At 32.6% G+C, this 17,972-nt stretch overlaps 1 protein-coding gene across 1 annotated transcript; it reads left to right on the forward strand.

Moving 5' to 3' along the window:
* The first annotated feature begins 1,336 nt into the window (after positions 1–1,336).
* On the forward strand, positions 1,337–3,670 carry LOC125065726 (lipase 3-like). The gene has a single exon (XM_047673512.1). The coding sequence runs from the start codon at positions 1,469–1,471 to the stop codon at positions 2,978–2,980; it is 1,512 nt and encodes a 503-aa protein (XP_047529468.1). The 5' UTR covers positions 1,337–1,468; the 3' UTR covers positions 2,981–3,670.
* The last annotated feature ends 14,302 nt before the right edge of the window (positions 3,671–17,972 follow it).

Consider the following 17,972-nt stretch of genomic DNA (forward strand, 5'->3'; position numbering starts at 1 on the left):
TATTACAATACTATAGTTAGTATTAGTACTTAGTAGTATTAGTTTTATTGACCCTTATAGGATTATAATGTATTGTAACGGCTTGACTTTTAAATAATAAGTTTATATACAATGTCTTTTTTTATGATATCGGTAGGCGGACGAGCAAATGGGCCACCTGATGGTAAGTGGTCACCACCGCCCATAGACAATAGCGTTGAACGAAATATTAACCATTCCTTACATCATCATTGCGCCACCAACCTTGGTAACCAAGATGTTACGTCCCTTGTACCTGTAGTTACACTGGCTCCCCGAAAACTAAACCGAAACACAACAGTACTGAGTACTGCTATTTGGCGGTAGAATATCTGATGAGTGGGTGGTGCCTACCCAGAAGGGCTTGAAAACCCTACCACCAAAATATAAATACAATGTTACATTTTTGTCTATCTTTAATAACAAACCTACAAGTTAATATATACAAGATCTTTATTTTGAAGTAGCAAGGAGTCTTAGGAATGGTAGGTTTAGGAAATTACACGATGGTATTCAAGTTTGTATCGTGTGTGTTCAAATCTGTTTGAATAACGGTTTGTAATTTGCATCATAATTAATTATAACGGTTATTGTCCATAATAATCGGTTATCAGCAATTTAGTTGCATGTCGTAAATGGTTTTAGATTTGTAAAGCACAATATTATTACAAAAAACCTCTGATATGGTTATCATGTCACAGTGCATTTATATAAACAAGATTTTTTAAAACAATTTCCTAAAAATAATAGAAATAGTATTTTCTTTTTGTTCGTACCAATAGTTTCTGCAACGAATTGAAACAGCGTATTGGAGTAAGATCCAGGCCGTCTCGGTAAGCAAGAGGAGACCTTTGTCCAGTTGTGGGAAATTAACTGGCTGGTAGTTTAAGCCAAACAAAAACAAAAGTTAAAAATATGAGGTATGAATATAAGTTTGTGTATTCAAGTTTCTACATAAATATATGTATATAATATATATATGTTTCTGCATTGTTTATAATAATTAATTTTATTATTTATATCGTCTATGTATTAACGTCTTTCATAGAATTTTAATTAATAGAATTATTAGAAATCAATGATATAATTTGTTATTGAAACATATATTTACACTTTTCTCCCTTTCCTTATTCGATATGGATATTTTAATAAATAGTAACTAAACATTATTAAAACAACATTTCTTATATCGATTGGACTGTTTACAGTTGACATGTTTATATTTTTATATCCGTTTACCCTTATCTCGTCCATGACACAGAATACGTCAACAAGTTTGTTATATTTTTTATTAAACCGATAAATATTTCCAAACATTTGTTTCATGCACGCTCACGCATACAATGATTTCATTCGAATGACGCGTCGGTCTCGAAGCGGCCGGCGGTCGGGTCACAGATACATAATACGAAATGGATCTCTCGAGGTTAGTTTAATTTAGAATCAAACTATGAACACATACGTGTTTGTAGCGGTATTTTTTTTATCTGCGCAACAAATGCAAGCTTGGCCACTCGAAGTTGTGTATGTTCAGGATTTTTTCGAAAACCAAACCATGAATATGAAATCGTTTTTCGAGGAACAAAAAAATAAAGTGGAAAAGGCCTTCAATTCGAGCTACGAAGATGCCATCCGAATGAAGAATTCAGTGACGAATTACGTCGATGACAAACAAAAGAAGATCAGTTCTGATATTAATAATTATGTTGAAAGTGTTAAGGAGAGTGGAAGAAAAGTGACGGATTCCTGGTCGTATCTGCCGACCGAGGAGCCTGGAGCGGTGATGGAGAATCCAGACATGTTTTTGTCGGTGCCGGCTATAATTCTTCGTCAAGGTTACACGTGTGAAACACATACTATTCTCTCTCAGGGCTATTTAATTAATGTTCATAGAATACCACATCCCAAAGCTGGTGGAAAAATTTCAAAGAAAACTGTATTGTTGCAGCATGGTCTCTTCGGTAGTTCCGCTGATTGGATATTAAATGGACCCGATAAAGCCCTAGGATATGTTTTGGCTGATGCAGGATATGATGTTTGGATGTGTAATATAAGAGGAAATAAATATTCAAAAGAGCACGTGTCGTTAAAAAGTGATTCTAAGTCATTTTGGAATTTTTCTTGGCATGATGTCGCCTTGCACGACATTCCCGCCGTTATTGATCACATCCTAAAAGTTAAAGGAGACGCCGCCATTACATACATCGGCCACTCCATGGGAACTACTATATTGTTTGCAATGCTGACGTTACGACCAGAATACAACGATATATTAAAGGCGGGTATTGCCCTGGCTCCTGTTGCGTTTCTATCTGATTTAAAGTCGCCTTTGAAATCCTTGGCGCCGATAGCGAGCAATGTGGCATATATGGAGATGCTATACGGGTCGCATGAGTTCATTCCTAAGGATTCAGTGTTGGGTAGGATGACAAAGTCCTGTGACGCCGATAGTATGGATTCTTTAGTGTGTAAAAATGTTGTCTTCTATATTTGTGGTTACAATGAGAAACAGTTCAATAAGACTCTATTGCCAGTGTTCTTATCAAATCTGGGAACGGGGACATCTTGGAAGACAGCCGTTCATTTTGCCCAGGAGATAATGGCAGATGGCAGTTTTCAACAATTCGATTACGGTTCGAAAGATAACCTGAAAATTTATGGTACAGAAAAACCACCCAAATACGATCTCAGTAAAATAACATTACCGATTACTTTATTCTGGGCAGAAAACGATTTACTTTCGAGCGAGAAAGACGTAAAACTTCTTTTCGAAAACCTGCCACCATCCTCGAGGCAAATTTATAAGGTTCCAGATCAAGATTTCAACCATTTAGATTATCTTTGGGCCATCGATGTATCTAAATTAGTGAACGAGGAAGTTATAAGTACTTTAAATAAGGCTTATTCTGCGGATTCAGCGTCTACGAGTTTATGGGGCCAGCTTTTAGGGAGTGGAAAATGATAAAATATAGAAAGATTAACAAAGTTTCATTGTAAGTGAATAAGCATGAAATTCGACAACGAATTCAATTGTTACAAAAGACAGTCAAGATATTTTGTACTATAAGTTACTATATTAATAGTTCGAGAAGAATTATTTAAGCGGAAAGAGTAACTTGAACAAAAGATAATACGAATACAGACATTTAAAGCTTATCGCGACACACGCAGGATTTATGTCGAAGGAGAAGCCAGTGCCACCATTGCAGCTGTTGTTCGTCTTGTGATATTTATACTATTATACAGATAAATAGTTATTTTTGAATTGATTGTTTACTAATTATGATTGGCTATGAAAACTTTTATGATTTATTAATATGTAAAACTTTAAATTATACTTATAATGACGGTTATTGAGTGAAGTTTATAAGTAATTTGGTTATTTTATAAATGATTTTGTATTAAATACTTAATACGACTTTTTGTGTGTAATTAAAGATAATATTGCTGGAAATAGTATGTGCTAGAATGTTTCATTTCCAATCTCGTCTTGAAAACATATTATTCTTACTCAATGATTGATAATAAATATAATTTGTGTTAATGTAATTTGTAAGTTTCAAAATATAATTAATTGAAATAGACTCTTATAAGTATTTAAAAAGTAGTTCAATATGATTACATTTAAGTTACCACCGTTTCAGAATGTAGATTCTACCAAGAACACCCATAAGAAGCTTATAAATTAGTTTAGTTTTTTTTAGTGATGTTGTGTCCAGTAAAGAATATTTAAGTAACATTGATTTACTCTTTTTCTGATACTTAAATTAAAAATCAATTTTAATTAAATACAATTATAATAATACATATCACAGTTGTATAACTACCAAAGACGGTTCTGAAAATATTCGTACTATTTTTACATGTACTCAGTTTTAAGACTTTATCAGTTATTTTAAAGTATTAAATTTCTGTTAGTCAGCTGGACGACAGGCGCCGCAACGGTACAAAGTGCAGATTCGTTATTATTGCACAATTTTGTTCTATAATAATAATTGAAGAACAATATACCTTATTGTTTCGTGAACAAAGATTATAATTAAATAACTATTACTTAGTTCCAGTAGCACAGACCAAATAAAATATTACGAAATCAATTGTAACGTTAGTCCAGTGGAAAAAACTAGGTCGGACAACGAGGGATTGTTTCTTTATTAGAAGATTGAATTGTTTATGAGGTAAAAACATCGTTTAAAAAACGTATAAACTCTTTGAACCCATTGTGAACATAGTCTTGCTTATTTAAAATTGTAATTTTAAATTAACTATCTAGACACGCGGTAGCGTGTCAGCCAAGTTCTAGTAACAGAACTGGCGAGCAGCACCGTGTGTAATATTACACGAACCATTTGGAGCCACTTTTGACCTCCTCATAACTCAAAACCTATTTGACATAAAAGTGTCAAATTTGGCTCATATATTGAGAGTCGCGAGATACATATGTGTTCCAAATTTCATACACGCATCTCAAATGGTTATTTAGATATTAACGTCTAAAAATCGTCATATTTATCACTGACTGACCTATAGATCAAAACTATATCCTACTTCCATGTGACCTAGAAAGTTAAAATTTGGCATGCAGGTAGATAATTAGGCCAATATAAAGGAAAAAATCTGAAACTGGTAATTTTTTTCATTTTATTATAATTTTTCATTTATTGGGTCTATTAGGAACACATATACTTATTAGTTCCTGTAATAACTGTAATAAAAAAAATGATGTAAGAATCAGCAATATAAACTTATGACAGCCGGTCTTAATGTGGATTTTAAAGTCTTCACGTGAATATATAACAAGTTGAATACCACCCTTAAGTTTTTTAAATCCAAATATTTCCGTTTTAGTACTTATGAGTATAGCTGACTTTCGTATTTATTAGGTTATTAACTAGCATTTAGCGCACATCAATGGTGCAAAATAATTATACTTAAAAAAATAATAATAAAAGGCATTTCGGTACACGGCGTGCGACGCGACGCTGGAGTAGCGGGAAAGGAGCGTTGCGATTAAACCTTAACGTGGACGTGTCTGAGCGAGTGGCAACCGCGTTCATAAGAATTATTTCAATAAAATAGGTTTCGTGAGACTGTAGTAGACTATGTATATCGTAACTGGAATGATTTAAGTTTGTACTCTAGCGCTACAAACGGGGATCCTTATTGCTTGGAAGAACAGTATCGAGCAAGCAGGCTGATGTCAGCAAAGGACTGGTGTATGGGTCCAATGGAAAAATAGAGAAGGTACATTGGGGACGTCGACAACAGCAATAGCGCACGTAAAATAACGATTCAATTTAAACATAATTTAATTTGCGAACTAGAAGTCAAAACCAACTTACAGATATTAAGTAATGTACATATATGTTCAAAGGAAACAATTCTCTATTTGCTTAGCATATTCTACTACTATACACAAATTACAAGGCCTTCGCATTGAAAGTGCTCTTTTCGACATAGGCTCCTCTATATTAAGTAAAGAGCAGGCTTACGTTGGCCTCTCCAGAGTTAAAACCTTAGATGGAGTACATCTTATCAATTTAGGTCCAAGTCAAATCAAGACACAAGAGAGCTCTATTGTAGAGTACAACCATCTGCGCACGTTATACCACCCCTACTTGGCCAAATTAAGTATAAACAGAAAACGCGGAAAAAAAATCCGGACACTGAATGGGCAATTCACTCGAACATTTCAGAAGTACCTACAAGAAAAATAAGAACGTATCAAAAAAAAGACAATTATACCCCGTAAACGTAGGAAAATAGAATAGCTTAACAAAAACCATTTGGTATTAATTTTGTTATTAATAAGTACCTACTAATAATTTATATACAAAAAGTAGTGATATCCCATCAAAAACATAAATGTAAAAATGAGAGCCAAGTTAAATATTATGATATATACCTTGGTTGTTGACTTCAACGACAAAAGAAGTGAGATCTAAATTTGTGCCAAGTTAAATAGTCCTTTCTGAAATTTATTTACAACTACATAAAATATCATTTCTTCTTATAACTTGGGATAATATATTGTTGCCTAAGGTCTGACTTGGCTAGTTCTTATATGTTTATAAACACAACTTGTAGTTTGTGTTTAGAATAACAAATTATAATTCAGAACATCTAAGAAGAATGGAGAACAGCTCAGTATTGCTTAGTTAGTATTAACGTACATTAGAAGCTGCGATGGTCCAGTCACTAGAAAACATGAATCTTAACCAGATATTGCGAGTTCATATCTAGACAAGTACCATTGAATATTTGCATGCTTAATTTGTGTTTTTAATTAATTTGTAAAGGCTTAGAACTTACGAAGGCTATAATATAATTCGTATATGAGAACTAGCAAAGTCAGACCTTAGGCAACAATATATTATCCCAAGTTTTAAGAAGAAATGATATTTTATGTAGTTGTAAATAAATTTCAGAAAGGACTATTTAACTTGGCACAAATTTAGATCTCACTTCTTTTGTCGTTGAAGTCAACAACCAAGGTATATATCATAATATTTAACTTGGCTCTCATTTTTACATTTATGTTTTTGATGGGATAGTTACATTACACAATAAATGTTTGTATATGATAATATATTTTTTGTATTTTTTTATAATTCATTTGTTTCGTTTTTAAATAAATTTAATATTCTGTAAAAAAAATTTATTGTTTGAGTAAGTATATTTCTTGACTATACAATTGAATTTGATTTGTTGTAAATCAAATATATTTAACAGATGGTAGGGCTTCCTAGGTGGAGTCATGGTATAGATCCTCTATCATTAATTTCACCACTGAACATCAACATTTTAAATTGTTGTGTTCTGGTTTGGAGGACGGTTAGATGCTATGTTTGGCGGTACATTGGGAATATTATGATTAGTACTTTATAGTGTGAAGTGTCCGTGTCAATGGTATACGGTACAAAATAGCGTTGATCTGCCAAAGTACAAAATAGTATTCTGTAAGAAAAATTCTAATCTCACCGCAGAAAACGAGCTTGATATGTCATAATGTGATATGCGTTATTAACTTATAATAATTATAATGATTTTAGGATATACGTATCAAAATCGCGTATCACCGTAAGTCGGTTGTCAACAATACACGAGTGAGATACAGAGTGATATGTTACAGAATCGCATTGCTAAAAATTTCGTATATCATATGTGTATGTTAAAAAATGATTGTAAGTTAAACTATATAATATAGTTTCGAGATATATACTTGAGTCATAATGAGTATTTTGTTCGCGTACACAGTACGTCGACACGATGTTAAGATAACTCTTATTATGCAATCCAAAGGTTAATTTAATGAGGTCATGTTACTACACATACGATACTTAATACTATGTACTGTATATTGATCTACGATGGTTAAATTGCCCATATGGTTTAACTATGTGATGAAATGCAAGTTAAACTTGTAGATAATTTTTTATATGATTTTTTTTTGAGCTTATTGCGAATGAATAAATTAATCATGATTTACTTTATTATCAAATGAATCACATTTTTGAACCATTTATTTAAGTTATCGAACATGCAACCATCAGTTGGTACGACAATCATCGTCGGAAAAGTTTTTGGCGCTTATTCCGTATGGATTTGTGTATAGCTGAATTTCACCCGAGAAATACAAATTTCTAACGTTATTTTCCTCCACTTGGTCCAGAAATGTCCACAAACCATTACATTATACTTGAAACAATTGAATATAGATTGATAATATTTGAATGTCATTAAATTATACATAAGTACGCTGTTAACGTCAACACGCTGATAACACTGAAAGTTCTGATTATTTAGGAAACGGTTAAATCCCTTGTGTGACGTCCCGGTTTCTGTGTGATAACTGCTTTGACGTTATATTCACGACAATTTTAAAACTACCTATGATACTTATATCATATGTATATACCTATACATAAAAACATGAAATTAATACACATAATTATATATTTTATTAATTGAATATCTTTTTAAGTAAATATTTATATTTGTATTTTCTTTTTATGTAACAGATTGGCGGACCGGCATATGGGCCGCCTGATGATAAGTGGTCAACATCGCTCATAGACATTGGCGCTGTTAGATATATTAACCATCCCTTACTTCACCAATGCGCCACCAACCTTGGGAACTAAGATGTTATGTCCCTTGTGCCGTTAGTTACACTGGTTCACTCACCCTAAAGACTGGAACACGACAATACCAAGTATTGCTGGTTGTCAGTAGAATATCTGATGAGTGGGTGGTACCTATCCAGATGGGCTTGCACAAAGTCACATATATTAGCATAGATAAAAATATATCTGAACAATGATATTTTCTTATATATAGATACCAATTAAAAAACCAGTAGTACCCACTCCGTTTCGTCGGGGACATCACAGGTTGGCTTGCGTATGCTATCGTGACGCGCCGGCGTTTAATATTGTCTTAGTTTGCTTAAGTCTTAGAATAATCACCCTTCGCTAAATTAGCCATCGAATTCAGTTTATTGGTTCTTGTTCAATTATTTACTAAATATTCATAAAGGTTTTTTTATAAAAAATAAAAAATAAAAGAAGTGTAGATTCGAACTTGGTGGTAGGGCTTCGTGCAAGCCAAACTAAGTATTGTGTTCCATTTGATGAGTGAGTGTACCAAAGTAAAGTCAGACACATATGATATATCATCTTAGTGTCCAAGATTGGTGGTGCATTGGTGATACGAGGAATGATCAATATTTCTTGCTCCTATGGCAGTGGGCAGTGGTGACGATGGTATGGTAAGCCATCAGGTTGCCAATTTACCAGTCTACAAACAAAAATGACAAAAAAAAATATCTTAGCATACTTAAAATATTTGATATATTTTTTACATTATTGACATTAATTCTTTAGCTTGGCACTTCTTTTAAGAATACTCCTCACAACCTCTTGAACTAAGACTTGAATTGAATAGACTTCTTTCAACTTTTCCTAACTATATTAACTAGATGGCAAGCAAATCCTGGGGCTTAAAGTATTAATATATGGAGTGGTACTCAAGTTGATTGTGTGACGATCACTAAAGTATGGTCTTATACATCAATTTATCGTTCAATCATTCCACGTAGTGCTGACGACACCACGACACCAACAATGTATCCACTTAAATATATATAAATAATTTATGTGCTACAGTAAAAAAATAATATTATTTTTTTTTAACTTTTTATTATAATAATTACATTTAAACAACTGAATTAAATTTAATATATAGTTATTATAAAAAAATAATTAGTTTTTTTTTTCGTCTTAAATAATCATGAATTCTAAGTTTTAATAATTAATGTTTACAGTGTCATTTTATAATGACTTTGGTCATATTTTTACGCTTTATGTATTCATAAACGAATTTCAAATAAGGATTTAAGATATTTCATTGACTCTGGAACTTTCTAGCATTATAAATGTACGTACGTCATCATTTTTATATAGCATAGTTTACATATATTATTTAGATTGGACCAGCTTATATATATATCTGATAAAGTTATTAATGATCACCTTATTTTCTTTGCTAATAAAGGAGATTTGGCACGAAGTAGTACACGGCTTACAGAAAATGAACTTAAAAGCGTTATGCTTATGACCCATCCAGAATACCTTCCCACTATTTCTCCGTCTATTGTATACTGTTGTTCTAGCTATTGTGTAACTTGTTGTATGCTTATTACAAAATGATTTAAATTTTATTTTTTAAAAAGTTAAAAGTTAAAAATTAAAAAGTTTTTTATTCATTAAGAGACAAACCTAAATGTTTAATCATACTTCTTTGAAACATTAAATTAAAAAGAAATTATAGAAAACAGATATAGAAATTTTCTACTTTTGGTTTTACAAAACAAAACAAAATATACTTTATTCAAGTAGGCGAGACTGCGTCTGCATGCGATAGGTACTTTGATTAACATTCTAATAAATATAAGGCCCGAGCTATGCCTTGTCTCTGACCGGGGACCGGGGACTCCTCGCGATAGGAGTTTAACACCAACTTATGTTGCCAGACTAAATATAAACGACAAAGATGAGATTATTAATTTATTGTAAAGAAATATCGATTATTTTATTCACATTGACTTCGTGCGCCGAAGAGTGGAATATATTTAAGTTGAATGTTAATTCTAATGTATGTATTATTGAAGAAAATCCTTGTCAAAATTATTTTCGGCTGTGAGGTGCGGGCCCTTTGCACCGCGAGCCCGCCTCTGTATATAACGAAAGCAACGTCGGTCCAATCTTATATCTCATGACACATCTCGTTTTAATTATATTTTTATTTAAGGAATACCGAACACGTTAATACTTTTAGCTGTACAAAATCTATATTATTTAAATTAAAATATTAATAGCTTTATTTATTATAAAGAGTCTCGTTTGTACTATAAATAGAGAAGATAAATCATATCATTTTAGTAACGAAATGGAATATTTCGCATATCTTGGAAATAACACTTCAGTTAACAACGTGATGTTTTTACGTCTATTAAGTATTTCAGACGCCTAACACAAGTACCTACTTGTAGAACAAGATTTCCTCAACTACATCATGTGAGGACTGTTACTAATTAGAATCTATAATAGAAATATTCAAAATTAAATTTGGGATAACTGGCTGAATGATATATACCTTAACTTACATGAAATAAATTGTATCAATAAGAAAAAAAGTAACAACATGTGCAGCCTGTAAATTTCCCACTGTTAGGCTAAGGCCTCCTCTCCCTTTAAGGAGAAGGTTAGTTCCACAATGCTACACCGCCGAGCACGAGATGAATTATAAATTCAGATTAATCACATGAAAATTCAGTGGTGCTTAAATGGGTTTAACCCCGTAATCATCGGTTAAGATGTACGCGTTATAAATAGTAGGCCACCTCGGCTCTAAAAAAATAATAATTTAAAAACAATTAATTTTATTTTTTAATATGACACACATAATGGCGCGTTTAGGGTTAAAGTGTCTCATACGCCGCGCCGCGCCATGACACACTTTAACCACACTTTAACGCCGTAACCAAAAACGGTATAACGTTTATCGTCATGCCTCCTAGTCGCCTCCCTCACATTTTTGTGACGTGTACCAGTGTGTATATATACAGATAAATATCTATTTTATTAATAAAACTATCCATTTACCCTATACTTATTCATTGGTGTAGTACTGTTGTATCGTTATGCGTTATCGCGGGTTAGGAATGTGGATTATATTTAATATCTTGTAATTCTTCTTATCAAAGGGTATAGTTCGATGTACACCTTAAAGAAACCAATCCTTTGATCTGATTTTAATAAATACCAACCAAATTGGTTACAAAACAATATCGATCCTTTTGTTAGTAATCCGTGTCTCGTTTTCGCACGGATTTTGTTAAAATGTTAAGTCATTTTTTTACATTAATATAAACTTGTATTTATATAGTACAGCAGACTACAGTCAGTATCAAGGCAAATGATCGCTGCACTGCATTGCGCACCGAGCCAGTCATTGCTGTTTAATAACACTTTATATCCGTCCATATCTCTGACGTAATTTATTTAAATATTTTCTTATTATCTTTGATGTTGAAGTTTTAAGTTGCTGATACTAACAACGGAAATAATGTAATTTTATTTATTTATTTAATAGTGTTATACTTAACCTTGGCCATTATGTACCGTAAATGAGATCGATACGCTTACGCTACGTTTAAATAAAGTAATTTAAAATAATTATATATTTTCGAAATAATACTTCGTCTTATTGTTCAAACGTCAAAAAGCTTGTTTGAGATCTAGCATGTTAACCAGGGACAGACCCAGATGACTATTTTCCTCCAGATAGTATTATTAATTCAGATTATTATATCGACTAATTTTTCATAAGTTATTTAATAAATACGGCCATATACATGCATTTTAGTTGGTGGCGCATTGGCGATGTAAGGGATGATTAATATTATTTAGTGCGACAATGACTGTGAGCGGTGTGACCACTTAACATCAGGTGCACTATTGGTCCGACCATAAATTTATAAGATATATTATAATTCTTGAAACGCCATGTAGTACGAGCAAATAAATAAAGCATTTTACGCTAGGGAATGAAACGATCGCCTCCAAGCCGTTTCAAATAGAAATATAATTAATACCATTGCAAATACAATTGTTGAAATATAGAAGACAAAAAAGTTCCGTTGAGTTTCTTTCCTTACTTTTTAGGTCTGAGGGGTTTCTGGAGGGGGGGAATATTTTCTTGTGAATCGATTAGTAAGTGGAATGCTTTTTTTATTGAATAATTATTTTTCTTTTGATTAAATCATATTTTATTGAACGAATAAATTACATTAAATATATTCATTTTATACCGAGATCATATCTATAATGAATATCTCCACTTCCTCCCCGTAAACCAATAGACGGATTTTAATACGATTTTCACTAATAAAACAAGAGGTAGGTATATAAAATTTGTAAATATTTTATACAAAATGTCTCAACTATGACGTCTTATACAACAAAAACTATTTACTTAAGAGATACATCGAAACAATGTATTAGAAAAATGTAGATCTTATAAAACCTTAATAGAGTTCCACGATAGTGTGACTCTATCTTTTAAGGTGAACTTTTATAACTATTTTTATCTATTTTACATTGGTAAACAAGTCTCAAGATAGTTTATTTAATGTATAAATTGCACCCGTGCGATGCGGGCGAGTCGCAAATTATAATAAGATGTAATATTTATATCGAGTTCACTGATTTTTCTTCAAACAGTAAAAAGTCCGTTCATAAAATGTTTCTTTATTGGCACGGTTTATAAGGAAAGCTTATGACAAACACAATGTTCACGTTTCAGTAACAAGATGTAAAACATACTCGAGGTTACAAATCCTATCAAAATCTTCTTCATCAGAGCAGACTGCGCCAACTATTCACATAAAATATTTAAGTGGCTTGCACTTCTAAAATGTGTTTAAAAATATTCTTTAACCCATCACTACATCAAAAGCGATGTTGGCAAATGCAATAAAAATATATTAAAAGCAATTTACACACAAATACACACACAATCATATTATGACTTGGAAATTATCATACATAAAGCGTATATACATAATTCTCTGATAAGTGTACTAAAAAAATATAAGCTTATTTACTGAGTCGAATGCGTCACATCAATGATTATATTATTGCCTAGATAATCTGAGAAGCAGTTGAGTGATAGAACATACTAATTCTCCGGTCGTATGAGATTCGCGTTCCATTGGTTTATGACAAGTGCGGAAACTGACTGCAGTGTGTGTGTGCAGTTTTCAAACACAAAAAAACAAGCCAACTGCGCAGGACGTACTATAGTGCACAAATGTGTGCAAAAACATAGGCACACTCTCTATTCCGTCAGTCATAATCCGGACGGAAAATCTGAAACGAAAGATTTCAAGCGCAGGAGCAATGGCTTTTTGGGCAAGGCACGGGAATGTACACGCTTCCAACTTCCAGAATTCGGGCCGTGACTGAGAACTTTTCGACAGAATAATCCAATAGCAATTTATTGGCCCGATTTAAGGTTTGAACCCAGAACTTTGATATCTGTGTCCTTATACAGTTACTAGACCGACGAGGCAGTTGTGCATATGCTTCGCCGAAACTCTTTTCAAACGACTTCATATATATTTTATATTAAAATATTTATATACAAGTTTGGAATAGCTTCAAATGGACGACCGACTTTAAATCGCTAAGCAAGTAGTTCTATAATGGTAAAACTTGTTAAGTGTTATCAAAGTCGTAATCTGTTATGGTCGCGCGCCAGGTTTTAAAGCATAACTTCTTAAAATTTTTCAAAAGTTCACTTTTTAATCTAAGCTATTTATAAAGATAAGAATAAAAGAAGATGCGTGTACGTTTGTATGCTCGTGAGAAGTTCTACTTCATTGGCGAAGTTAAAATTGTTTTTAACTCCACGCAAATAAATTTTAAAAAGCAATTAAAAAAGTGTCCAGCCTTTAAGTGTCCCACTGTTGGGCTATAGCCTCCCTTTTGAGTAGAATATTTTAGAAGCTTAATCCAACACGCTGCTCTAATGAGGGTTGGTGAGTACATGTGGTAGAATTTCATTGAAATTAGACACATGCAGATTTTCTCACGAAGTTTTCCTTCACCGACGAGCACGACAATTACAAGCACATAATTCAGCCGTAATCTTCTGGGTTTGAATCCGCAATCATTGATTAAGATACACGCATTCTAACCTCTGGGCCATCTCGGCAATTATTATTCATCACAACTATCATTTCATTCACATTTTAAATTTACTGTAAAATAATAATTGTCAAATAAGATAAGGTGTGACATTGTCCATTTCGATTGCCTCGACACTTAATAGACGGCTTAGAAAGCCACTTCATCGCGTAGTTTTTGCGTCACCATATGCGCGCGCATCATGAAATCATTCCCATAATTTTATCATAATGTTCGGCACGTCAGTGGTATAACTTTTAATTTTTCTATTCATGTAAACAGTATGTTCAAATATTGGTAAGAGTTAGAACTAAAGTTCGCTGCAGCGATAAATCTTCATTTTGTCATCTAATCAAACTGTTAAAACATACAGCGCTAGAATGCTTATGGAGAATAGATCGAAACGTCGTAAGCGCCGAGTGCCGCTAAAATGATGGACACCCTTATAAACTTTCTACTCTTATTTTCCCCCTTTATAGTTGATTAGTCAGTATAATTTCAATAATACATATAATGTAACACGTGTTTCGATCTTCTAAAATGGCCGAGGTACGTATGTATGTACAAAGGTACGTGAAGGGGTCTTAGGGCGCCTTGATTTATACAAACCTAACATTTGTTGTTGACAGTGATATAGTATGAGATTTTCTTATTACCTTTTTCTTCGGAACTATTACATGAAAACTTTAATAATCGTATAGGGTTTTATGTGACGCATATTGAGGATAAGAATATTAAATCAGTCCTTTCGTCTGTGTATATAGATATTTGATCGATTAAAATCGAATCATGTGAATGCTGTTTAATTTAAAACGTGACAATTTTGATACAGCATTAAAAAAGGCTTTGAATTAGGAACAAATAAAACTTTTAATCACAATAAATTATATTATAAATAATCTTTTGATTATCAAATATATATATATGCGTATTAAGAGCGATTCAGAATGAGGTATTTCCTAAGAAAATTAAAAAAAAAGTAAATCTTTTTAGAAAAGTCATAACCTTGTACACTTGAGTTTGTATGCAAAGGTTTTGATTGGAACGCCCAATTTACCTCAAAAAGCTTTTAGATATTTCCGTAAACGATCAAATTGTCTACATTAGAGTATACAAATAAAATTAAATTTAGATTTTTGTCAATTTAAAAATGTATATTACATTTAAAATATAAAAAGCAGTGCGATACTGTCAGAATTCACTTCCTAATTTTATAAATATTAAAGTCAATTTCATATATCACATGCGTGTTCTGCGATGAGCTTCGAGTGTCTCCTTACAGAATAAATCTACATCTTTATTAAAATCATTGTCGGGTTAAGCGATACATCCGCTTACAGTGCCTTAATATATTATTTAATCGCATTCTTCCACGTGTTTCTTGCATACGCATTGCAAATACATTGTATCAAATAATAGTAGTCCTAATTAGGGTGTTATTTCTTTTGATAAGTCTTTTAATTAAAAAGTCGTCGTTAGCGTTTGACTCTATCGAAACGTGTACAGGGGTCGAGTAATTGCAGAGATGCAATATCAATTGAAAATATTGTCCATATAATGAGGAATGCTCCATGGAATTATTTGACTTGGTGCCACCGTCATATTTCCGCCATCGCACACCCTGGAGTGTATTTCATCCATGTGGTACGGATGTTTGCATGTCGATGCTTGGTATCCCACCAATGTGCGTCCTTCAAAATCGTTCTTTACACACACGTGCAGGTTGTGGAATGATCTTACTCCTGTGGTTTACCTGGTGCACTTCAATTTGGAACTTTTAAAATATCGAGAAGAAAGGTTCCTTGTAGGCTGGCAACGTATCAGCAACACTTATGTTGTAGGTGTCCATGGGTGACGGTGACCACTTACCATCAGGTGGATCGCCTCCTCGATTTCCAATTATTATAAAATATATATATTCTAATACGTCTATTTAACGCCGCTAGGTGATGCAACTGCATAAAAGAAAGAGAAAATTTGATAAGAGATGATATATCTTCAAAGCTACAGCACCCTAAAAAGGTGAGTATTTTAAGTATAATATTAATAAAAAACTGAAACACCAATAGTCAGTATTGCGTATAAATACATCAATGCTATCAAACACATTGAGAAAAAGTACTTTTGATAAAGTCGTCTATCGCAGGAAACTGTCATGATACATTATTGTATCCAAATATATTTTTTGTCTATAAAGATAGCAGATCAGAGAATGACTCACCAGTTTTTAAAACAAGCGAATCTTGTTACTTAAGTTATTGGCACCTTTTTTGGTGGTAGGGCTTTGTGTAAGCCCGTTTGGGTAGGTACCACAAAGATAGGTTTTTTTTTATATAGTATAGGGGGCAAAGGAGCAGGAGGCTCACCTGATGGAAAGTGATTACCACCGCCCATGGACATCTGCAAAACCAGGGGGGTTACAGGTGCGTTGCCGGCCTTTAAGAAATAAGTACGCTCTTTTTTTGAAGGTTCCCAAGTCGTATCGGTTCAGAAAAACCGCCGGCGAAAGCTGGTTCAACAGAGTGGTTGTGCGAGGCAGAAAATGCCTTAAAATCGCGCTGTTGTGGATTTACGGACATCTAAGTGGTGCGGGTGAAATTATATAAGATATATATATATTATTATATATTAAAGGTAAATACAATACTTATAAAGATTCTCTAGAAAAAGTACAAATTAAATTTAATCGATCACATTCAATTCAAATGTCACAGTCCGGCTAAATTCAGTCCATTAGAAAGTTCGCCGTACGCTCAGAGATCAAACTTTTGTATTTAACCTGTTGAATAATATTATTGCAACATCCCTAAATTTTGTAAGCGAAAATATTGTTTTTTTCATATACCCTGTCCAAAAATATATATGGCCAAAATAACTTAAGTTTTAAAAGTAATATTTATTAATTGTTAAATCAAAGAATGTTAATTCATGTTGTGCGATTATTGTTTTTTATGGATTTAATCACTGTTATTAATAGAATAGGTTTTGATTTTGTAATTAATTGTTTAAATTCTGATTTTAACTACTCTTGTCTTCCTTATTACTTCCTGATTCTTAGTTGTATTCGATATTAGTGGAAATAATGGTTTATGTGTTTATTAATATTACTATTCTATTGTACTATTGATTTGACCTGTATGTTACTTTAAAAAAGAAACATCAACCAATATCGCCAAATGTTGAAAAGTAGCTTCAGACAAATATATGCCCATTACAATGTATATGTATTTTATATGATATATAATATTCAATAAGATACATATCTAGAGTTTTATTATATAACAAATCAGATAATATGCCATGTCTATATGTTTAGATAATCCCCCCAACGTACTTATCTTTGTAGATATGAACGATAGAATGAGATAAATGAATCTTTTTTTTTATTTAGCCGCGCTACTTTCATAAACATCAAGTATTATCGTAATAGGTCATGGATTTCAATATTTAATTTATAACATAGATGAATATCTATTTATGTTTGTTTTCGTCGTCTTATTTGAGGATTGTGGGCTCAAATCCAGGTGGAACGCTGCCTTAATTATCTTTACCTTTTATGTCAGGAAACCTGAATATTAAGTCGGGGGAAATTCAGTCCGAAAGCTTAAGTTTGATAACATTAATGCTTGATGGTAAATACGCAGTCCAAGATGGAATTTTTTTTTTTTTTATTTCCAACAGACCACATAGACCATAGATATT

Source organism: Vanessa atalanta, chromosome 8 (genome assembly GCF_905147765.1).
Source record: "Vanessa atalanta chromosome 8, ilVanAtal1.2, whole genome shotgun sequence".
NCBI lineage: Eukaryota > Metazoa > Arthropoda > Insecta > Lepidoptera > Nymphalidae > Vanessa > Vanessa atalanta.

What these genes read in the sequence shown, in the direction of transcription:
- LOC125065726 (XM_047673512.1), top strand. Translation starts at nt 1,469, where the DNA reads ATGAACACATACGTGTTTGTAGCGGTATTTTTTTTATCTGCGCAACAA.